Consider the following 23,702-nt stretch of genomic DNA (forward strand, 5'->3'; position numbering starts at 1 on the left):
AAAGTAATTCGTATTGGGTGTCTAAAATCAAGGAAAATGCATGCTGTCTAAAGTAGAAGACTCTATTTCTTACAGAGCAGGGTGGCTTTGTGTTGGTGTAGGATGCAAGTCCTGACCTGTGTGGCATCCGTGCTGTTGTCATCACGTTCCTGTGGTTCAGTGTCTTGGTCCTGGACCTTGAGGCTATAATATTCACTGTTGCTCATGCGTATTTCATGATGTGTTAAATCATACACATTTAGAATAAAGAGACTAGATTTACTTTTTCCATTTAATTGGTTCATGCACATTTCTAGAAGGTGGATTTGATATTTAAGCTTTGTTAAGAAAGGGCCAGCATGTTTGATAACTGGGGAGACCTTTACATAATCCCACAGATAACATGTTATCATTTAAGAGTGTTTTGGCTAAAATGCTACTATTTTATAGAAAATAAGATAAATGAATTAGGCACTGAATTTGAATTTATAAGTCCTTAGTTACATAAAAATAAACACATTTAAATGAATTTGAAACTTGCCTTTTAAGAAAAATTTATGATGGATTTTTAAAGATCTACACAGTACTAACATAGTTGCTTCTCTCACGTGATTTTGATAGGTGTGAAGAAATTTTGTTTTAGGTGAAAGTTTCTCTGAAGAGTTCCTACAGCTTTGTTCAAAGGATTCTTTTGTCTTTGACCTATTTTTGATGTTTGCATTCTTTTGGAGTCGGAGGTGTGGGACTCCTTCTCTGAATTCACGTGTCAGAGTGTTCAAACTGAGCTGCTCCCCTGGTTGTTGGCTCCTTGGAGGCCAAGCTTCTGCTTTGATCAATTTTTTTTTTTTTTTTTTGCGGTACGTGGCCCTCTCACTGTTGTGGCCTCTCCCGTTGTGGAGCACAGGCTCCGGACGCGCAGGCTCAGCGGCCATGGCTCACGGGCCCAGCCGCTCCGCGGCATGTGGGATCCTCCCGGACTGGGGCACGAACCCGTGTCCCCCGCATTGGCAGGCAGACTCTCAACCACTGCGCCACCAGGGAAGCCCCTGTATTTATTTTTGAAGCTCTGGCAGAATGCTGCATTCAGCACTCTGGACTACAGAGTTTATGGCTGTGACTTTTCTTTTTGAATGCTAACAGTATTATTTTCTGGTGGAGAACTCTTGATTCTCACTTATCCATATATAAGTTCCAGTTTTAAAGCTAATCTATGATTTTGCATATGCTCTTTCTGTACCTGGAAATTTGTGCACTTTTCACTTGTGCAATTTTCTGGGCAGGCACTGTTGGGGGAAAATTACAAATCTATAAAATGTATGTGAGAGAGAGAGGAGGTTTCGATCAAGAATTTCAATTAAAATTATCACACACCATGTTTTTACTCAGTAAAAAAAAAAAAAGGAATTATTTTCTAACTTTTCTGCCTCAAAATAAAGATTACACAAAAATAAGATTCATATTATTTTCCTGTTTGGAGTTGTTGATTTCATTTTGTCAGTGCTAGATTAAGTTACTGATTTATTGTGATGGCATTAAATGGTTTTCACATAAGGAATGTCAGAGCCCAGATGTAAGCACTATTGATTGTAAAATGCTGCTCAGACTAGGTGACTCTCGAGTGTTTGTGTTTACCGTTACAATCTGTCAGCCTTAGTTTGTGGCTTGTTTCCAGTAATTGGCCTAAAGTTTTTTTTAAATTGAAGTATAGTTGATGTACAAAATTATATAACTTTCAGGGATACAACATAGTGATTCAATATTTTTAAAGGTTATACTCCATTTATAGTTGTAAAATATTGGCTATATTCCCTGTGCTGTACAATATATCCTTGTAGCTTATTTATTTTATACATGGTAGTTTGTACCTCTTAATCCCCTACCCCTCACTTGCCCCTCACCCCTCCCCTTTCCCCTCTGGTAACCACTAGTTTGTCCTCTATATCTGTGAGTCTGTTTCTTTTTTGTTATATTCAAAGTATAGTTTGTTTTACTTGTTTAGATTCCGCATATGAAGTATTTTGTCTTTTTCTGACTTATTTCACGTAGCGTAACACCCTCTAGGTCCATCCATGCTATTGCAAGTGGCAGGATTTCATTCTTTTTTTATAGCTGAATAGTATTCTGTTGTGTGTAGTACCACATCTTGGCCTAAAGTTTTAAATATCGAAAACAACAGAAAGCTACCTTGTGTTCTCATGAGCAATCAGTGTCACTGAATTATGTCACTTAAATGCACATTGGACTAAAAATCTAAAATACTTAGTGTCTGAAAAACATTTGTGTGTGTTTCTGTCCAGTAAGAAAAGCAAAACAATTCGATTTTAGTAACCCAAAATTTCACTTTTCTTTTATTGTAACCCTGTTTCAGACTAAGAAAACATGTAAAGAACTTAAACTTAGAAATTAGATGGGTATTATGTAATGAATAATTTTCAAAGAGTTTGTTTAGATAGTGAACTCACCTTTTGCATTTATGATACAATTTTTACTTATAAAAGAGTAGTCACCCACAACTTTTTGCAACGTGCTTGTATGTACTGAGTTGTATTTTATGTTGTTAGTCTTGTGACTAGTTAGCAAAAGCAGTTGGCCGCTCATGTAGAACAAGGCATATGCTTAGATTGTAGTTTAATTTTTGCCTGAATTTTTACCTACCTATCTTTAAATAAAAAACAAGTTTTTTTCCCTGAATCGATTGGCATATTTGCTTGATGTTTCTGTGGTTACTATGACTTTTGTTTTGAGTATTGAGTTTGTCCATTATCATTTAGCTTTTGGTTATTCATCCTCTAAGTGTAGTCTTTTATCTGCTTTAATGGAGGAATTGTATGAACCGTGTGCAGATTAACACTTCATATGGTCAGGATGGCCCTTCTCTGATATCCCCCAGGGGTAGGCACACTGGGGAAGAAAGCTGTGTGTTGGATTTTTTTTTTTTTCTTGATACTTTCTTTCTCTTTTGAATTCGAATGTTCTAAGGAATTAAATCCAAGGTGGATGAGCTGAAAGCAGCCTATGACAGAGAGGAGTCTCCAAACTTGGAAGAGTATGAGCCTAACACTGTGGCCAGTTTGCTGAAGCAATACCTGCGGGACCTGCCCGAGAACCTGCTGACCAAGGAGCTGCTGCCCCGCTTTGAAGAGGCTTGTGGGCGGAGCTCAGAGGGCGAGAAGGTGCAGGAGTTCCAGCGCCTGCTGGAGGAGCTGCCCGAGTGTAACCGTCTGCTGATCTCCTGGCTGATCATGCACATGGACCACGTTATTGCCAAGGAGCTGGAAACAAAAATGAACATCCAGAACATTTCTATAGTGCTCAGCCCGACTGTCCAGGTACACGGCCGGCCCTGGGGATGTAGGGAGGGTTTCCTGTTGCTGAGTCACATACCAAGCAGTGAACCAGGGATGGTGGGTAAGGGGTTAGCCTGAATGTTGGCCTTTTTATTTCACAGTGTGGACAGTGTTGGCATGTAAGGTAATGAGCATGTCGGCTTTTTAGCTGCAGCTGTGAAATTTGAATATTGTCCAGTCTTTGGTGTGGTTTGTAAGCAGTTCCTGATGACAGTGATCTGTCCTTAGTGGAAGAGGAGCCCGAGGTACCTGCAGTTACAGTTCATCTGCAGTGTTTTAAGGATTTCAGTTACTTCCTCAAATAGCATTACTGCTTAGTCATATCACATACACATACAGACTCAGGCTCAAGGGGCCCTAACGTTATTCATTTGGTCAGGGATTTGACCTGAGGACTTCATGAAGAGGTGTATATAGAGTATTTTACAGAATCTTAATCTGAGGAGGCGTTTCAGAGAGGTGGGTGGTGTGTTAGTTGGTGTCTCTTTACAACATAAATTCCTGGCCTTCGTTTTCTGCTGCTCACTTGGTGCTTGCGTAGAGCATGTGTTTTCCTTTAATTGGAGTTACTGATATTTCACTCAGGCCAAGAACAAAGGGCAAAACATGAGATGGGGTTATAGTTTTTATTTTAAGCTTTTTAGCCAATATACCAGGTTATTATTGGTCACTGTTATAACACACTGTTACATATAAAAGTGTATTTTCTTTCACTGAAGATTCCTTCATTGCTCGTTGATTATATTTTGGAAGCAAAATGTTTCTCAAATTTCATATTAGTCAAGTTTTCAGAATTTGGTAAATATTACATTGTTACTTAATATAACTGTAGTAGGGATGTTGGTGTCACAGAAGATTCAGGTGTGTTGTCAGAATAAGTTTTAGGTAGGAAATAGTTTCTTGTATTAACTTTTTAGCCAGCGTAACGTCCTGGTCTCTTAGCATTGGAGCATCTATTTAAACACGGGCTCTGGAGTCTGCCCAGAAGCATTCGTCTCTGGAGCAGGGGCTACCACACTCAGCCCAGCTCTGCAGCTGCAGGCTCCTTTGTTCCTTAGTAGATCCAGTTGCATGTGTTAAAATGTATCACAGTAACTTGAAAATAAAGAACATAAGATTTAAAAAATCAATTAATGTTATGGTGCTAAAACAGAACAGATTGATGATCATCGGCCTCTGCATCCATTTCTTGGCTTTTTCCTTGCAATTCCTCATAGTGCTGAGTCCATGACTTAACTCATACTTTCTCATTCTCTTCTTTAAATTGGCCACTAATTAGCAAAACATGTCTAGTCACTACTGAGGATGCACTTAGGCAACAGACACAAATGAAATGAAATGATAATTTTAATATTTTTCTTGCAAATCTTTTGTTTTTAGATTAGCAATCGTGTCCTATATGTGTTTTTCACACACGTGCAAGAGCTCTTCGGAAATGTGACACTGAAGCAAGTGACGAAACCTCTGCGATGGTCTAACATGGCCACGATGCCCACATTGCCCGAGACCCAGGAGAGCATCAAGGAGGAGATAAGAAGACAGGTGTGTGCAGCCCCCCTCCCAGCCTCCAGAGCCAGCCCTCGCTCTGACCCCATGGGAGACTGCAGTGCTGAGCACGATGGCCTCCTGTTCCATGAACACTTCCTGTGTGTCTGGAGCTGTGTCAGGCACACTCTTCATGGCACACTGAAGCCAGAACTTCCCATCTGGCACTATTTCATGCCAGTTAAGGCAGAACATCATAGTGGACAGAGCACATGTTTGGAAATCAAAAGACCTGGCTTTAAATTCTTGCTCTGCTCCTAATTAGGCATGTTGCTTAACCTCCTTAAGCCTTGGGGATTGCATTTAAAAATGAGTCCTCTCCTAGGGTTGATGTGAAGATTACCTTAAATGAAATAATGCGTTAAAGATGTTCACCATGGTGCCAGGTATGTTGTAAGCAGTCCAAAAATGTTAGCTTATCTGGACAAGGCTGCTTTATTGGCCTTATTTTACAGATAAGAATAATGAAATTTGGAGAAGTTAAATAACTTATGCTATGTCACCTGGTTACTAAGCTGAAGAGCCAGGATTTGACCCCAAATCCTTTGTTTTCCCACTGTGCTACTGAAACAGTGCCATTTGGTTGTGTGTGTTTGGCAAGCTCAGTAAGAAATTCAAGGCTAAGGCATTTACTTATATTTGATAATTATTACATCTTTTGTTTGCATACAAGTTATCAAATCCCTGCTTGCCTTTCTTCCCTTTTGTCTGCTCTGAGCTCCCATTTCTTAGTAGTTGATGTGTTGGGGGAAGGGATGTGAATTGACTACTGGGAACCATTGTAAATTGATGGATTAGAACCCAATGCTCAGGCAGAAAAAATAAAGATGATTTTTCAGTCATAGGCTTGAAAAAACAATTCATGCATTATGTCATTTTTTTAATGATAATTGAAAAGTAGATTCTGCATTTTTAGAAATTGCATGTGGTTTTATTTTAAAATGACAAAACATGGAATCCTATACAGTGTGTGGTGTGTTACTTTCTAGGAGTTTCTTTTGAACTGTTTACATCGAGATCTGCAGGGTGGGATAAAGGATTTATCTAAAGAGGAAAGATTATGGGAAGTACAAAGAATTTTGACAGCCCTCAAAAGAAAACTGAGAGAAGCTAAAAGACAAGTGAGTAAATTTATTATTTTGGCACATCATGTTTATAAGGAAATGTAAAAAGAGTGCACTGGAATCTTTTATATACCATTTTAAGTTATTTTTTTAAAGTACAACCCAATTTATATTGGGTTGGCCGAAAAGTTCGTTCGGGTTTTTGTTTAAAAAAAAAAAAGCTGAACGACCTTTTTGGCCAACCCAGTGTAAATACCTTTTGAGGGGAAGTTCCCTGATGGGAGATTTGTTCACATGTTCCTAGTTCTGGATTATTGATCCTTCGGCTTGGTATGAGGGAAATGCTTCATTTAATTTAGAAAGTTGAGTTTTTTAATTAAACAGACTATTTGGCTAAAAGATGTTTTGTCATTTCCTGCTTGGTTGTACCTGTAAACAGGTTTCCAGGCGTGAGAAGCAGTCAGATGGTGATATGTTTCAAAGACTGCAGGGGAGTTTGAGGGCTTTGAGTCAGAAACACACGGAGGTACCGAAGATCAAGAGGGCCTTTCTTTACCTGGTAACAGGCAGGGTGGCGTGTGCCTCATGATGAGCTTGGGGTTCGTGAGCCAGACTGTTGGTCTCCCTCTAGTTTAGTGTGTGTTGCTTGGCGCTGGGACTCTGAGTTTCCGGCCACGCCAAGGCTGAGGTCCCAAATCTCTGGACCCTCTTACAACCCACGTGCAGATTCAATGCCAGGGTCCAAAGACCACTTCCAAGGAACATGAGTTAGCATTTGTCCGAGTGGGACAGCATGGTCCATGGTGGGTCGCAGTTGTGGTTTTGCTAAAAGACAAGACAAACCCATGTTGCTTCGAGGGCAGCAGTTTGCACTTACGTGGGGATAGCTTTGTCAGGAAGGAAGCTGTGATGGAGTTTCTACACCTGCACTCTAGGACTAGCAGACACCCGCTGTGTATTTTTCTTCTTTTTTCCCCACTTGCCAGATTATCTATCTTTTGCTTCCAGTGCCTGTTTTTAATTAATTATTCCCTTCATGATTCGGCCTGGAATCAGGTTTTAGTGACAGACCAACCAGTCCTCCTGTGGTCACTGTCCACCATGTGGCATTGCCCATCAGCCTTTAATGAAGGGTCTCTGACCCAGGACAGGGTCACGTGGGCTCGGCTTCCTTTCTCTTGTTCCTGCATCTCTCTTGGATAAAGGAATTGTGACACAGCAAACCAGAGCCAACATAGAAAGGGATGGATTACCTCTACTTTGCCAGTTTCTTGATGCTGTCTTTTCGTGTCTGCTTATTAATTCACAAAGCGCTCCAAAGGTTCCATCAAGTTGATTTCAACTTTGAGGAATAAATGACTTTTAAAGATAGAAGTAATATAACTCATTATATTAACAGACTAAAAATAAGAAAGCAGGGCTTCCCTGGTGGCGCAGTGGTTGGGAGTCCGCCTGCCGATGCAGGGGACGCGGGTTCGTGCCCCGGTCCGGGAAGATCCCACATGCCGCAGAGCGGCTGGGCCCGTGAGCCATGGCTGCTGGGCCTGCGCGTCCGGAGCCTGTTGCTCCGCGACGGGAGAGGCCGCAGTGGTGAGAGGCCCGCGTACCACAAAAAAAAAAAAAGAAAAGAAAAAAAAGAAAGCACAATATCATGTCAGTAGATGCAGAGAAAGCATTTGGCAGAATTTGACACTTAACTCATGACGGAAACTCGCAGTCACTGCCTTTCAGCCCGATAAAGGGCACTTAACAGAAAAAATCTCTGATTTACATTGTGCTTAATGGTGAAAGTCTGAATGCTTTCTTCTAAGATTGGGTATACAAGCAAGGATTTCTGCTTTTACCACTTCTATTCAACATTGTACTGGAGGTCGTTCTAGCCAGTGCAGTAAAACAAGAAAAAAAGGCATATGGATTGGAGAGAAATCAGTCTTTATTATATGTAGATGATGTGATTGTCTCTATATAAAATCCTAAGGAGTCTGTACAAAATCGAATGACTTTAGCGACATTGTAGCATACAGGATCAGATGTACAAGTCTGTTGTATTTCTGTATATTCGCAATGAACTATTGGATAGTGAACCTAAAAAAAATAGACATAAATTAAAAATATATTTATATTTCAATATTGTTAAGATGTTAGGTTTTTACAGATTGATCTGTGGGTTCAATTCCAATCAAAATCTAAACAGGTGATTTTGGTAGAAATTAACAAGCTCTTCTAAAATCTGTGTGGAAATACAAATGATCTAGAATAGCCTAAACAGTTTTGAAAAAGGACAACATTGGAGGGCTCACACTACCTGATACTAAGACTTACTGTAAAGCTATAGTAATCAAGACAGTCTGTATTGGATAAGGATAGATATATAGAAAAGAAAGTCCAGAAATAGACCAATACATGTATGGGCAGTTAATTTTCAACAAAGATGCTGAGACAATTGACTAGGGAAGGTTTTTCTTTTCAACAAATGGTGCTGGAACAATTGGATATTTATATGCAAAAAAAAAAAGAAGAAGCTGACTTTTTCCTTCTTTCCACACAACATATACAAAAATTAGCTCCAAATGAATCATACACTAAGACCTAAAAAAACTTCCAGAAGTAAACAGAGAAGAATCTTACTGACTTTGGCTTAGGCAGTGATTTTTTTTTTTTTTAATTTTATTGCAGTATGGTTGATATACAATGTTATGTTAATTTCTGCTGTACAGCAAAGTACCTCAGTTATAAGTATATATATTCTTTTTCATATTCTTTTCCATATGGTTTTTCACAGGATATTGAATATAGTTCCCTGTGCTATACAGTAGGACCCTGTTGTTTATCCATCCTATATATATACTAGTTTGCATCGGCTAATCCCAAACTCCTAATCCATCATCCCTCTCCTACCCCTCTCCCCCTTGGCAACCACAAGTCTGTTCTTTATGTCTGTGAGTCTGTTTCAGTTTCGTAGATAAGTTTGAGTCATGTTTTAGATTCCATATATAAGTGATATATATGGTATTTGTCTTTCTCTTTCTAGCTTACTTCACTTAGTATGATAATCTCTAGGTCTATCCATGTAGCTGCAAATGGCTTTTTTTATGGCTGAGTAATATTCCTTTATATATATACCACATCATCTTTATCCATCTGTTGATGGACATTTAGGTAGTTTCCATGTCTTGGCTATTGTGAATAGTGCTGCTGTGAACATAGTGGTGTATCTTTTCGAATTATAGTTTTGTCTGGATATATGCCCAGGAGTGGGATCACTGGATCATTATGGCAACTCTATTTTTCAGTGTTTTGAGGAACCTGCACCAATTTACATTCCCACCAACAGTTTAGGGGGGTTCCCTTCTCTCCACACCTTCTCCAACATTTATTATTTGTAAGATTTTTAATGATGGCCATTCTGACCAGTGTGAGGTGGTACCTCATTGTAGTTTTAATTTGCATTTCTCTAATAATTAGTGATGATGATTTCATCTTTTCATGTGCCTGTTGGCCATCTGTATTTTTTCCTTGGAGAAATGTCTATTTAGGTCTTCTGCCCATTATTTTTTCTTTTGCGGTACGCGGGCCTCTCACTGTTGTGGCCTCTCCCGTTGCAGAGCACAGGCTCCAGACGCACAGGCTCAGCGGCCATGGCTCACGGGCCTAGCCGCTCCGCGGCATGTGGGATCTTCCCGGACCGGGGCACGAACCCGTGTCCCCTGCATCGGCAGGCGGACTCTCAACCACTGCGCCACCAGTGAAGCCCTTCTGCCCATTTTTGATTGGGTTTTTTGTTTTTTTGTTACTGAGTTGTATGAGCTGTTTGAGTGATTTCTTAAATAGGACACAAGGTCCTTGAACTATGAAATAAAAATTTGGTAAATTACATTTCATCAAAACATGCTCTTCAAAAGATATTAAGAAGATGAATATGCAAGCCAGAGACTGACAGAATAGTTGCAAAAAGCACACTTGATAAAGGACTTGAACTAGTATGTATAAAAAACTCTCAAGACAAACCAATTTTTTTTAAACTTTATTTTTTTAGAACAGTTTTAGGTTCATAGCAGAATTGAGGGAAAGGTACAGAGAATTCCCATATACCCCTTCCCCCCTCATGCTTAGCCTCCCTCATTATCAGCATCTCCTGCCAGAGTGGTACATTTGTTACAATAACAAGTCAATTCTAAAAAGGCAAAAATTTGAACAGGCACTTTACTGAAGATTATATATGGATGGTAAATAAGCACATGTGAAGATGCTGAACATCATTAGTCATTAAGGAAATACAACTTAAAATCACGAGATACTACTACACACCAACCAGAATGACTAAAATTAAAAATACCAAGTGTTGACAAGAATGTGTAGCAGCTGGAACTCTCCTGTATTGCTCTTGGTTCAATCATTTTGGAAAACAGTTGGCATTTTCTTTTAAAGTTAAGCATGAGGTTACCATCTGACCCAGCAATCCCACTTCTAGGTATTTATCTAACAGAAGAAGGCATATACCCACACAAAGCAAATACACAGTGTTCATAACAGGTCTTGTTAAAATTGCTCAAAACTAGAAAGGACCGAAATGTCCATCAGCTGGTGAATGGATGAACAAATTGGGGTACATTCACATCATGGAATATTACTCAGTAAACTACTGATACAAACAACAAAATAGACGAATCAAAATTAGCAATGTGCCAGATAAAAAAGACTACTTACTGATTAATTCAGTTTATATGAAACATAAGAAAAGACAAAACCAGAGCAGTGGAAAGCAGGTTAGTGGTTGCCAGGGGCAGCAGATGGTGGAAGAGCCCAAGGGCACTTCGTGGTGATGGAGATGTTCATTGTCGTGATTGTGACGGTGGTTACTTGACTGTATACAGTCATCAAAACCAGTTGAACTGTATGCTTAAAATCAACCCCCTCCAAAGAAAAGAAAGTATTACAGAAGGTAATTTATGTGGGAGCGTTCCGGAAATGGTGAGCACATTAAAATTGAATATTTTTCTTCCAGTGCAGCCACAAACTGAGATCCACACATTATTTTCAAAGCCCAGTTAGCAGATGCCCATATGTCCAGATGGTTCAGCTGACTGTGTCACTCTTATTTTTTCAGTTCTAGGAGGTGAGAAGGAAACTTCTGGACTGGTGATGGTGTGAATTTGTTGAATGTGTTAACAGTAGGCTGACCAGTGCTTTTCATTTCTCTCACTTGACAGGAGTGTGAAACCAAGATTGCACAAGAGATAGCCAGTCTTTCAAAAGAGGATGTTTCCAAAGAAGAAATGAATGAAAATGAGGAAGTCATAAATATTCTTCTTGCCCAGGTAAGCTAAACTTTTTCTTTATTTTGTAAGATTCTTTTTTTAAAAATAAAAATTGTGTATATTTAAGGTGTACAACATGATGATTTGATACACCTCTACATAGTGAAATGATTACTGCAATCAAGCTAATTAACATTATCCTCTCACACAGTTACCTTTCTTTTGTGATGAGAGCACCTGAAGTCTGCTCGTAGTATATTTCCAGTATTCAGTACAGTATCATTAACTATCATCATCATTATTAGATCTCTAGACTTAGTCATTCAACATTAAGTGCAACTTCGTATTTTTTGACCAATACCTCCCTATTTTCCCCACCCTCCAGCCCCTGGTAACCACTGTTCGACTCTCTGCTTCTATGAACTCGACTTTTTCTTAGATTCCACAAATGAGTGAGATCGTACAGTATTTGTCTTTTTCTGTCTGGCTTATTTCACTTAGCCTAATGTCCTCCAGGTTGATCTATGCTGTATTAAATGGCAGGATTGCCTTCTTATGTCTGATTAATATTCATGGTGTGTGTATATGTGTTTACGTGTTTTATTTTTTAAATATTTATTTGTTTTTTTGGCTGTGTCGGGTCTTAGTTGTGGCACGCGCGATTTTTCATTGCGGCACTTGGGCTCTTCGCTTCGTTGCAGTGCGTGCACGGGCTTCTCTCTAGTTATGGCGCGTGGGCTTAGTTGCCCTGTGGCATGTGGGGTCTTAATTCCCCAACCAGGGATCGAACTGGCATCCCCAACATTATGAGATGGATTCTTAACCACTGGACCACCAGGGAAGTCCCTATGTTTTTTATATATGTTTATATATATATATGTGTGTGTGTATACATGTGTATTATAAAAATATATATATATATATCACATCTTTATTCATTGATCCATTGACCATTTGGTAGTTTTCATATTTTGACTATTGTGAATAATGCAGTGAACATGGGGGTGCAGATATTTCTTCAATATCCTGTTTTCATTTACTTTGGGTATATATCCAGAAGTGGGATTGCTAGATCATGTGATAGTTCTATTTTGTAATTTTGGAGGAACCTCCATACTGTTTTCCATAGTGGCTACATCAATTTACCTTCCCACTAAAACAGCACAAGGGTTTCCTTGCTCCACATCCTCGCCAGCACTTGTTATCTTTTGTTTTTTGATAAAAGCCATTCTGACAGGTGGAAGGTGTTATCTCATTGTGGTTTTGATTTGCTTTTCCCTGATGATCAGTGACACTGGGCATTTTTTCATATATCTGGCCATTTGTATGTCTTCTTTTGAGAAATGTTTATTTAGGTCCTTTGCCCATTTTTTAATTGGGTTGTTTGTTTTCTTACTATTGAGTTGTTTGAGTTCTTTATATGTAAACTCCTTATCAGATGTAGGGTTTGCAAATATTTTCTCTCATTCCATAGGTTGTCTCTTCACTCCTTTGTTGCCTTTGCTATGTGGAAGCTTTTTAGTTTGATGCAGTCCCATTTGTCTATTGTATATTTGTGCTTTTGGGGTCATATCTAAAAAATTATTGCTCAGACTCAATGCCAAGAAACTTTCTCCCTATGTTTTCTTCTAATAGTTTTATGGTTTCAGGTCTTATATTTAAGTCTTTACTCCATTTTGAGGTGATTACTGTGTATGGAGTGAGATAAGGTAAGGATTCATTTTCACTCTTTTGCATGCGGAAAACCAGTTTCTCAACACCATTTATTAAAGAGCCTGTCCTTTCTCCATTGTGTAGTAGCATCCTTGTCAAAGATCAATTGACCACAAATGTGTGGATTTATTTCTGGACTCGGTTCTGCTCCATTGGTGTATATGTCTGTTTTTTTAAGCCAGTACCACACTGTTTTGATTGTAGGATGATGCCTCCAACTTTGTTCATCTCGTTTAATTGCTTTGGCTAAAAAAAGGGGGAGAGAGAGAGATTGCTTTGGCTATCTATTACAGTCTTTTGTGGTTCTGTATGAATTATAGGATTGTTTTTTCTATTTCTGTGAGAAACTCCATTGGAATTTTGATAGAGATTCCAATGAATCTGTAGATCACTTTGGTAGTATGGAAATTTTAACATTATTTCCTCCAATCCATGAACGTGGGATATCTAAATTTATTGCCTTTTTTTTATGCTATTGTAAATGGAATTGTTTTCTTAATTTCTGAGATGGTTGTTAGCATATAGAAATGCAACTGATATTTGTATGTTGATTTTGTATTCTGCAACTTTATTAAATTTATTAGTTCTGACACTTATTTGGTGGAATCTTTATGGTTTTCTGTGTATAAGATCATGTCATCTGCAAACAGTCAATTTTAATTCTTTACAGTTTGGATACCTTTTATGTCTTGTTTAATTACTCTGGCTAAGACTTCAGTACTATATTGAACAGAATGGGCATCTTGTCTTTTTTCTGATCTTAGAAGAAATGCTTTCAGCCTTTCACTGGGGTATAATGTTATCTGTAGGCCTGTCATATGAGCATATCATGTCACTGTGTATGTTCCTTCTATACTCACTTTGTTGAGAGTTTTTATTATGAAAGGATGTTGAATCTTGTCAAATGCTTTTTTGAATCTTTTGTGACAATACTATTTTTATCCCTCATTTTGTTAATGTGGTATATCACATTATTGGTTTGTGTTATGTTGAACCATCCTTGTATCCCAGAGATAAATCCCACCTGATCGTGGTGTATGATCTTTTTAATGTATTGTTGAATTTGGTTTGTTAGCATGTTTTTTGAGGACTTTTGCATGTGTGTGCATCAGGGATAGTGGCCTCTTTCTTTTCTTGTGGTGTCTGTAATCTGGCTCTGGCACGAGGGTGATGCTGGCCTCGTAAAATGTGTTTGGGAATGTTCCTGCCTCTTCAATTGTCCAGAAGAGCTTGAGAAGGATTGGTGTTAATTCTTCTTTAAATGTTTGGTAGAATTCACCCATGAAGCTATCTGGTTCTGCTCTTTTCTTGGTTGGGAGGTTTTTGACTACTGGGTCAATCTTTTTACTCGTTATTGGTCTGTTCAGATTTTCTATTTCTTCATGATTCAGTCTTGGTGGGTTTTAATGCCTCTAAGAACTTACCCAGGAAGAAATGGCAAATAGAGGGAATCAAAACAACAACAACAAAAAAAACTTACCCATTTTTTCTAGGTTATCTAGTTTGTTGGCATCATAGTAGTATCTTATAATTCTTTGTATTTCTGTGGTATCAGCTGTAATGTTTTCCCTTTCATTTATAATTTTATTTAAGTCCCCTCTAAATCTAGGTAAAGGTTTGTCAATTTTGCTTATCTTTTAAAAAACCAATTCTTCATTTCATTGACCTTTGGTATTGCTTTTCTCGTCTCCATTTTATTTATTTTTGCTCTGATTTTAGTATTTTCTTCTTTTTGCTAATTTTAGGTTTAGTTTGTTCTTTCTCTAGTTCCTTGAGGTATACACTGTTTGAAATCTTTTTTCTTAGTGTAGGCATTTGGCACTATAAACTTCCCTCTTCAAACTGCTTTTTCTGTATCCCTTAAGTTTTGGTATGTTGTGCTTCCATTTGCATTTGTCTCAAGATAATACTTGATTTCTTCGTTGACCCATTGGTTGTTCAGGAGTGTGTTGCCAGACTGCTGATGGTCATTTTATATTATAATTTGAGAAGCTCAACTACAGAGGTATGAATCTTTTAACCAAACTTATGAGAAGATTTAGAGGTTTTAGAGGGGCTTACTTGTTGTATTTGGCCCTACCTTTATGTGGTGTTTGTGTAAATGTTCAGCTGGAGGAAGAAACTACCTTTTGTACTGAGTGATTGCTTCTTACTGGAGACTGTTCTAGCTGTTTTATTTCATCTCATTTCACTCACACACAGGTCTTGAGTTATAGGTATTTCCTCTAATTTACAAATTAGTGTAGTTGTTCCATATTAATGAGATTGGACTTCAGTATTTTAAATTTGTTCTTCCTGATGTCACAAAGCTTGAGATCCTTGAAATGTAACAGATTTTAGCTGATAGTCGTTGCTAATAACACCTTTTAGATATTTTATTCTTTGCCAGTGAAAGTCAGTTGTTGGAGATGAATTGTTCGATTATTCATTAATCAATTTGGCAAACAGCTCTTGAGTTTCTACTGTATTTCCAGGCAGAGAGCTAAAGATGAGCTCTTTTCTTTCTGAATTTCTCACTCAACCTTACTCTATTCTGGAAATTCCCAGAGTTCAACCAGAAAGGAATGAAGTTTTAGGCTCTGACAGCATAGTCAGTGCTCCCAGAAACTCACGTATGTGGGATACCTAAAGCCCTACAAGTTTCAATCCTTTTTTGTCACTTCTGAAAATACATTGTTTTGCCTACCAGGGACGTATAACTCTTCTCCCCTGAAGAGAGAATCAAGTCCCAAATATGTCTTTATTTCAGTTTTCAATCTGGTATTTCTTGGAACAGTAGCTTTCCTAAGTGCACTGAGGTAAAGGATGAGCCTCTCTGCATTTGGGAACACCTGGGGAATATGGATATCGTATCTCCGAGAGAGAGTCTTTATGCACATGGGAGGCTTTGGGTAGTTGACTTTAGAATTTGACCCTAGCATCTTTCACATTTGATCACAGGTTCTTATCCTCTTGCTACCTGTTAGTTTGGGAAAAAATGCTGTAGACCTTTGCTGCCTCCAGCTAATTTCTGTAGCTTTCCATCTCTGTTACCTCCTAAGTTTTGTCTGCTTTGGTTCTTTTCAGTAGGTTGAAAGGGCTAGCTAGATCTTGGGCAGATAGGGATTTATATCCCCTTAGGTGAGCTAATCAGTTTTAGAAATGCGTATTCTGTTAAAGGAGAATATTTACTGTTTTTTAAATATTATCTCTGGGGACGTGGGTTGAGGAAGATGGTGGCTTGTGGTGAGGAAAAATTCCTTCTGTGAACATCTTTCCATCACTAGATCTACTTTCAGGTGATGCTGATACCAGCTTCTCGTCTCCTGGGTCCTTCTTTCCTAGTGACACTGTCAAAGCCCACTGTGGCCCTAAAATAGATTCTCTCAGTGGGAAGGCATTCAGAAAGGACTGGGAAGCAAAAACACACGGAGTCACTTGAACTTTGCTTTGTGCCCAGTGTGCTGGCGGCATGCAGAGCCTTTGCAAAAGAAGGATTCCTAAGTGGCGTTTTATGTCTTGAGAAAAATCTAGTCATTCCTCCCAAACAACTTAGTCTACCTTTTCTCAAAGAAGCCTTTTCTTGACATTAGGGAAATGGGGTATTTTTTGGGTGTGCAGTACAACAAGCTTTCCCATAACTTGTGTGTTAGTGTATGGGGTGAAACAATTCAGGGTGACAGGAGACCCCGAAAGAGTGACATTTCCTAGACTCAGACTCTTCAAGGTGTTCACCGGTGGTCATTATTTAGGAGAATGAGATCCTGACTGAACAGGAGGAGCTCCTGGCCATGGAGCAGTTCCTGCGCCGACAGATCGCCTCGGAGAAAGAAGAGATGGAACGCCTCCGAGCGGAGATCGCCGAGATCCAGAGGTGAGGGAGAGCCGCGGGCTGGTTTCCAGGGATGCCGACTGCGGCGCGAGCACAGGTGGCCAGCGCTCAGCCTTCCGTGTGGAGGCGTCAGAGTGACCCTTCAGTTTCTTCTTTATTAAGTCTTAAGGACGGTGCAGTATCGAGTGCAGCCATGGAAAGCTGGTCAGTCTAGAGGCAGACGACGGGCCTGTCTCTGCTGGCCGGTAACGCGCTTCCCGCCCTGTCCCCGCCCCCGCGCAGCCGCCAGCAGCACGGCCGCAGCGAGACCGAGGAGTACTCATCAGAGAGCGAGAGCGAGAGCGAGGACGAGGACGAGCTGCAGCTCATCCTGCAGGACCTGCAGCGGCAGAACGAGGAGCTGGAGGTGGGCGCGGGGGACCCGAGGCTGCACTGAAGTCATGGCAAGCACAGGGCTCCCGGCAGACGTGTTCTGCTTGCCGTCGGTGACCGACGGGCAGGCCGAGGAGGGGGACTTTGGGGGGTGTCCCACCGGGAGCGTGCAGGGCATACACAGTGTGGGGAGCCGGCAGCACGCTGACCAGTCTCCCTTCTCGCCCTCCCCTCCTCATAGAGGAGACCGAGGGCTGTGGGCGGCTTCCCCTCCCTCAGGCAGGTGCCACGACAGACCTCCACGCCGGATCCCAGCTCGGGAGTCCTCTCCCCAGAGCCGCGGGCCGAGGCCAGGGGGCTGTGGGAGCCGGGCCAGCTGGCAGCACCTCGTCCTGCTCAGCATTTTACAGAGCATACGAACATGCTGAGTAGGAAAACGGTCCTCCAGAACTTCAGCGCTCGGGCTGTAGGTCAGGCTGCTGCAACGAAGGGAACAGCCCCCTGGTCTGAACAAGGGCCCCCGCCCCATCTGGCCGCCCACCAGGTCGGCACAGGGCCGTTCGGAGTGGGCAGGAAAGGAAGGGATGGGCCCCGGGAAGGGTGCCGAGCGAGCGGGGCTGAGCAGCCGCCCCTGCCGGAGGAGGGAGGTCTGTGGGGCAGGGCGTCACCTGGACTTCGCGGACCGAGGGCGGGTAGCTCCGGTGTGGCACCAGGTTTCTGTGGTCAGCGGGAGTTGTTGTCCGCAGCCTTCTTGCTGATGTGAGCACTGTTGTCCCTGTCCCTCAAGATCAAGAACAACCACCTGAACCAGGCGATTCACGAGGAGCGTGAGGCCATCATCGAGCTGCGGGTGCAGCTCCGCCTGCTCCAGCTGCAGCGCGTCCGGCCTGAGCCCCAGGCTGAGCCCGAGCCCGTCGCCAGGGAGCCGCCCCCGAGCGGCAAGGAGCAGCCTCGGTCTTCGCCCGGCAGGGACAGGAAGGAAACGCCCATCTGAGCGCCACCCGCCCGTCCGGAGCAGTGGCCTGGAGCCCCGTCAGCGCCGCCTCCACTGTCCCCACTGTAAAGATGCCTCCTCCACGTGGGCGGTGCTCACCGCAGGTGACACGAGGACAGAGCGGCACGCGGTGCGGGCTTGTCAGGCACAGATGAGTTTCCAGCTAGTGTCAGCTTCTTTGAAGATTAATTTCCTTTGTTAAAATAACTATTTTAACCCTTGAGTGGCTTCTTTTTAAACCAAAAATCGTCTTTCTTTCCTTTTTATTACGGCAGAATCAGGATTTTTCTCTCGTTCAAGGGGGAACCAAACAAGGCAGCCTCACTCCTGCCCACGCCGTGTCCCCTTCCAGGGTCTCTGCTGCCCGCCATTCTCGCCTGTGCCTTCACGCCTCCGTGGTGCAGATTCTGTCCTGGGAGCCGCCTCACATTTCCCGACTGGCCCGAGTGGCTCTCACGGGGGTGACCTTCCCTGCCCCACACCCCGGGCCCAAGTCACCACAGCAGCCTGTGCAGCTGCAGACACAGCTGCTCCGGAGCCTGCCTGCCGGCCAGGGTCACCACAGCCACCCGGCTCCTGCTGCCTGGGATCAGCAGATGCTTGTCGCTGGGTCGTGGGAGCAGCTGCCTGGACCCGGGGCATCCACACAGAGGATTTGTTTCTCCAACCTGCCACTAGAACAGAACGTCGTGGGTTGCTTGCTTGGGCTAGAATGTAAGCATCTCTTTGCCTGAAAAAGCCATATGGATGGGTAGCTATGCTCTTACACAAGATTTCAGATGTCAGTGTCCACAGGGGCCGGGTGAACTGCTGCTGGGTGCCCAGTTGACCAGGCTGAGCGATAGGAAATGGCTTTCCTCTGGAGTCAGCCGTAGTCCTGACCCCACCACGTCTCTGGCAACCCGAGGTGTCTGGGAGGCCGGCTCGTAGGCACTCGGTCCAGTCCTGCTGTGTCCGAATACGTGGCTCCACGAGGTTGTCAGCTCTCACGGCTGTGAAGACAAACCCCACACACTCAAGGTGATGGAAACACCCCCTGCCCCCGAGGGCTCTGTCCTCTCCTCCTGGTTAGTATTTATTTTCAGCACCTGTTTAATGCTGTTTTTTATTCTCTACCTATTGCACTGTTGTGACTTGTTGGCCATTATTTGATTTTTGTACGAAAAAAGCTTTGTTATAGAAATCAGCATACTATTTTTTTAAATCTGGAGAGAAGATATTACGGTGACTGAAAATACGGTCAGGTGTCAAATGTAAGTGTATAAAAGCCTTCTTGCCGTCCTGTCGGTCATGTTACATTCATTTTATATTTGTTGGCAATATTGAAGGGATTCTTTTGTGTTTAAACTCTAATTTCTATCACAGTGTCATGAATTTTTAAAATTAGTATTTCATCACAGTTGTCTCAGTGTTGGTTAACTAATTTTTGCCAGGACCATTATTGATCAAGCAAATAAATTCAACAGCCATTTGAGGAAAAAAAATTCCGTTTTTCGTAGCTGTTCTTTCTTTGAAATAACTGAGTGCCCTGTAGCTGGCAAGGAGTTGGTTTGATATTCATTCAAGGTCCAGGAGCGCAGAGAACCTTGTGTGTCAACTCACATTGCATCCCTCACCTCAGCAGAGTCAACGCCCACTTGCTGGTCAGCAGGCTTTGCCGCCATCAGGACGACGACGACTCCTCCACACTGGCTCGTGCTGAGCTGGCCTGGATCTGCAGCTGCTTCTGTGAGCAATGCCCTGGTTCCGGTGGGAGGTGAGCTCTGTCCTTCCAGCCGATGCACAGGTCAGCTGGCCTGATTTGGCAGAAAGGTTGGTCATGGCCAGGTCACTTTCCTGTAGGGGACTGCAGGGGTCAGGCCGATCACTGTCCTGTTGCTGATCACGCGACTCCCGGCTGACAGTTTCAGGTTCCAGTTCTGGGGAAGTGAAAACTATGATTTAGTCTCAGTTTGGTGACGTGGGGGCTTCGTTTAGGGCAGGGGTCCCCAACCCCGGGCCATAGACCTAGGAACTGGGATGCACAGCAGGAGATGAGCGGTGGACAAGCGAAGCTTCATCTGTATTTACAGCCACTCCCTATCACTCGCATTACCTCCTGAGCTCCACCTTCTGTCAGATCAGCAGTGGCATTAGATTCTCATAGGAGCGTGAACCCTACTGTGAACTGCACATGCGAGGGATCTAGGGTGCGGCTCCTTATGAGAATCTAATGCCTGATGATCTGAGGTAGAGCTGAGGCGGTGATGCTAGGTCTGGGGAGCAGCTGCAAATATAGATTATCGTTAGCAGAGAGGTTTGACTGCACAGAGAGCATAATCAATTGCTTGCAGACTCATATTGAAACCCTATCAGTGAGTGGCAAGTGAAAACAAGCTCAGGGCTCCCACTGATTCTGCATTATGGTGAGTTGTATAATTAATTATTTCATTATATTTTACAATGTAATAATAGAAATGTAATGCTTTTGAATCATCCCCAAACTGCTGCCCCCCCACCCCCATGGAAGAATTGTCTTCCGTGAAACTGGTCCCTGGTGCCACAAACGTTGGGGGCCGTTGGTTTAGGGGACTCCATTTTGGGCCCACTGTTTTGTCTTTTAACAATTATCCCCTTTTAATCAGACTCTCAGCCTGAGAATTGTGATCAAGATTTCAGGCATTGGCCCTGCTCCCAGCTACTGCTCTGGAGCTCTCACAGCTTTTGCTGAGTCCGTGTGGGCTCACATTCTTTAAGCTGGTTGTTCTTTTTGTTCTTTTCTGATGTTCCAGTCTTAGGGAGATCATTTGCTTGGTGGTTAGCAGCTGCAAACATGCATTGAATGCTTTTGAGAGAATCCAGTGCACCAGGGTGGCTACTATGATTATCCAAGCAGGATCGTCTCATGTCTGGGGTCCCCAAGACCCTAAGCAATCAAAGTCAAGTAAGTCAAAGAAAGAGCCTATTGAAGGAATCATTCTCTTAAGCCATGTGGCTTGTGCAGTGATCTTACGGAGCTGAATTTCCACGTCCCCAGAAGTGTCAATCCAGGTGCAGCAGGTGGTGTTGGCCACAGCACAGATAACCTCATTGCTCAGCTAAAACGTAACCACGAGCTATCCTATTATCAAGAACAACTTTGGCCAGAGAGTCTGGGGATTTTTTGCTGGGCAGCTCTTGCTTTAGCAGCAGATTCTGCAGTATCCTGGAGAGATAAGGAGAGGTCCTTGATCATAGCCTCACTTGCACTTTCTCCTAGCCAGGAAAGTGGAGATTTGCTGAGGGAAGTGAATTTTGAATCATGAATGCCTTCTGGTAATTTTGGCTTGAGTCTGTGGCTCAGGAGTGGAAAGGTGACAGCCAGGGAGGCCAGTAAAATTTCAGGATCTGCAGGCTGCACAGGTGGTTTTCTTCTGGTTACCCTTGTCTTGTGTCCCTTCTTTAGCCTGGATGCAATATTCTCTGGGTTTGGGGTTGCTAACCAGAGGTGGGGAAGTGGACCCAGGGTCCTGATATGATAGAGAGAAGGCTGAGTTTCTTCCATAGAAACTGTCACTTTGGGAATCAGGGTGAAATTTGTGATGGACAGAACTACCTGATCATCAGCCTCTTGGCAAGTCCAGCAGTTACTTGGAGGTCTTATCACCCACCTTGGCGATGGCCTGAGACAATGGCATTCTCTTTCCAGGCCAGAGCAAAGCAAAAGGTGAACAGAAGAATCAGAAAGGCCTTCATGGGGTAGGAGTTAGGAAAAGGATGGCCAGGGAGGGAAGGAGGAATGGAAAGAAATGTGGAAAGAAAGGTTCTCAATCCTCTTGATCTGACATCTTGGGAAGAAGCATCCTACCTTGATGTCAGCTGCTCCTCTTCCCAGTCGGTTTGATTTGAGGTCTCCAGCGTTTGCAGGGGGCCAGATGCCCGGCAGAGTCTTTTTCAGCTGTGAAATACCCGAGGTTCAACACCTTGTAATTTGGCAGCGGTGTCAGTGGTCAAGAGTCCTCGATAGGGTCCTTTCTGTGAGTCTCAATTTTGCAAAAGCGTCTGAGTAAAACAGTAACTGTCTGTAAATGACGGAAGACTTAAAAATGTAATCTAATATCTATGTTTCACAAGGTGAGAGGCAAATCCTTTGAGATTTTCCAGGAGCCCTCTGGGAAACCTCAAAGTTTACTATGAGGTCAAAAAGACTCTTATTTAGTAATTTGATTTTAAGAGAATGTCAAAATATCACGCATTTGATTAAATAGGATCACAAATCATTATGATATAATAATGCATCAAAGTGACAGTACCAGATATTAAATGCAAATAGAGAAGGTAAACAAAAGCTAGTGCTCCTTATGTTGAGAAGACTGGGTTTTGTTAAGTAAGAAAAGACCTGATAAAGACAACATGAAGCAGAGTCAATTATTTTGGTAACGCACAAAATTTTTGCTGTCCAGGCAGGTTAATTAAAAGGTAAAACAAACAACAGGGCTTCCCTGGTGGCGCAGTGGTTGAGAGTCCGCCTGCCAATGCAGGGGACGTGGGTTCGTGCCCCGGTCTGGGAGGATCCCACATGCCGCCGAGCGGCTGGGCCCGTGAGCCATGGCCGCTGAGCCTGCGCGTCCGGAGCCTGTGCTCTGCAACGGGAGGGGCCGCGGTGGTGAGAGGCCCGCGTACCGCAAAAAAAAAAATAAAAACAACAACTAGTTCTTTAAAGAGCACACCAATAATCGAAGACAACTTTGTCTTTTTAACAGAGGGAAAAATCAAATTCTGATTTTGCACCTGTGTAGTTTGATGATAAAACTTATTTTTTAAAAAACATAGCCAAATCCTGCAGCCTATGGGGAAAAAAACACATTCACAGAAAGATAGACAAGATGAAAAGACAGAGGGCTATGTACCAGATGAAGGAACAAGATACAACCCCAGAAAAACAACTAAATGAAGTGGAGATAGGCTGCCTTCCAGAAAAAGAATTCAGAATAATGACAGTGAAATGATCCAGGACCACGGAAAAAGACTGGAGGCAAAGATGGAGAAGATGCAAGAAATGTTTAACAAAGACCTAGAAGAATTAAAGAACAAACAGAGGTGAACAATACAGTAACTGAAATGAAGAATACACTACAAGGGATCAATAGCAGAATAACTGAGGCAGAAGAACAGATAAGTGACCTGCAAGACAGAATGGTGGAATTGACTGCTGTGGAACAGAATAAAGAAAAAAGAATGAAAAGAAATGAAGACAGCCTAAGAGACCTCTGGGACAACATTAAATGCAGTAACGTTCACATTACAGGGGTCCGAGAAGGACAAGAGAGAGAGAAAGGACCAGAGAAAGTATTTGAAGAGATTATAGTCAAAAACTTCTCTAACATGGGAAAGGAAATAGCCACCCAAGTCCAGGAAGCGCAGTGAGTCCCATACAGGATAAACCCAAGGAGAAACACGCCGAGACACATAGTAATCAAATTGGCAAAAATTAAAGACAAAAATTATTGAAAGCAGCAAGGGAAAAATGAAAAGTAACATACAAGGGAACTCCCATAAGGTTAACAGCTGATTTCTCAGCAGAAACTCTACAAGCCAGAAGGGAGTGGCATGATATACTTAAAGTGATGAAAGGGAAGAAGCTACAACCAAACCAAGATT

General features: G+C 42.4%; 1 protein-coding gene across 5 annotated transcripts in view; it reads left to right on the forward strand.

The window, feature by feature from the left end:
• Positions 1–19,567, forward strand: part of RALBP1 (ralA binding protein 1) — a 45,444-nt gene extending 25,877 nt beyond the window's left edge. For 3 of the 5 annotated variants that reach the window (XM_033439408.2, XM_049698514.1, XM_033439409.2), the window contains exons 4-10: positions 2,959–3,308; positions 4,707–4,868; positions 5,861–5,992; positions 11,146–11,253; positions 16,638–16,759; positions 17,000–17,123; positions 17,331–17,870. In XM_033439408.2, the coding sequence (XP_033295299.2) occupies positions 2,959–3,308; positions 4,707–4,868; positions 5,861–5,992; positions 11,146–11,253; positions 16,638–16,759; positions 17,000–17,123; positions 17,331–17,852 (1,520 nt within the window). In that variant the 3' untranslated portion in view covers positions 17,853–17,870. The other 2 variants (XM_004275957.4, XM_033439410.2) reach the window with 2 other exon arrangements.
• Positions 19,568–23,702: the final 4,135 nt, after the last annotated feature.

Source organism: Orcinus orca, chromosome 15 (assembly GCF_937001465.1).
Source record: "Orcinus orca chromosome 15, mOrcOrc1.1, whole genome shotgun sequence".
In the NCBI taxonomy this organism is placed as follows: domain Eukaryota; kingdom Metazoa; phylum Chordata; class Mammalia; order Artiodactyla; family Delphinidae; genus Orcinus; species Orcinus orca.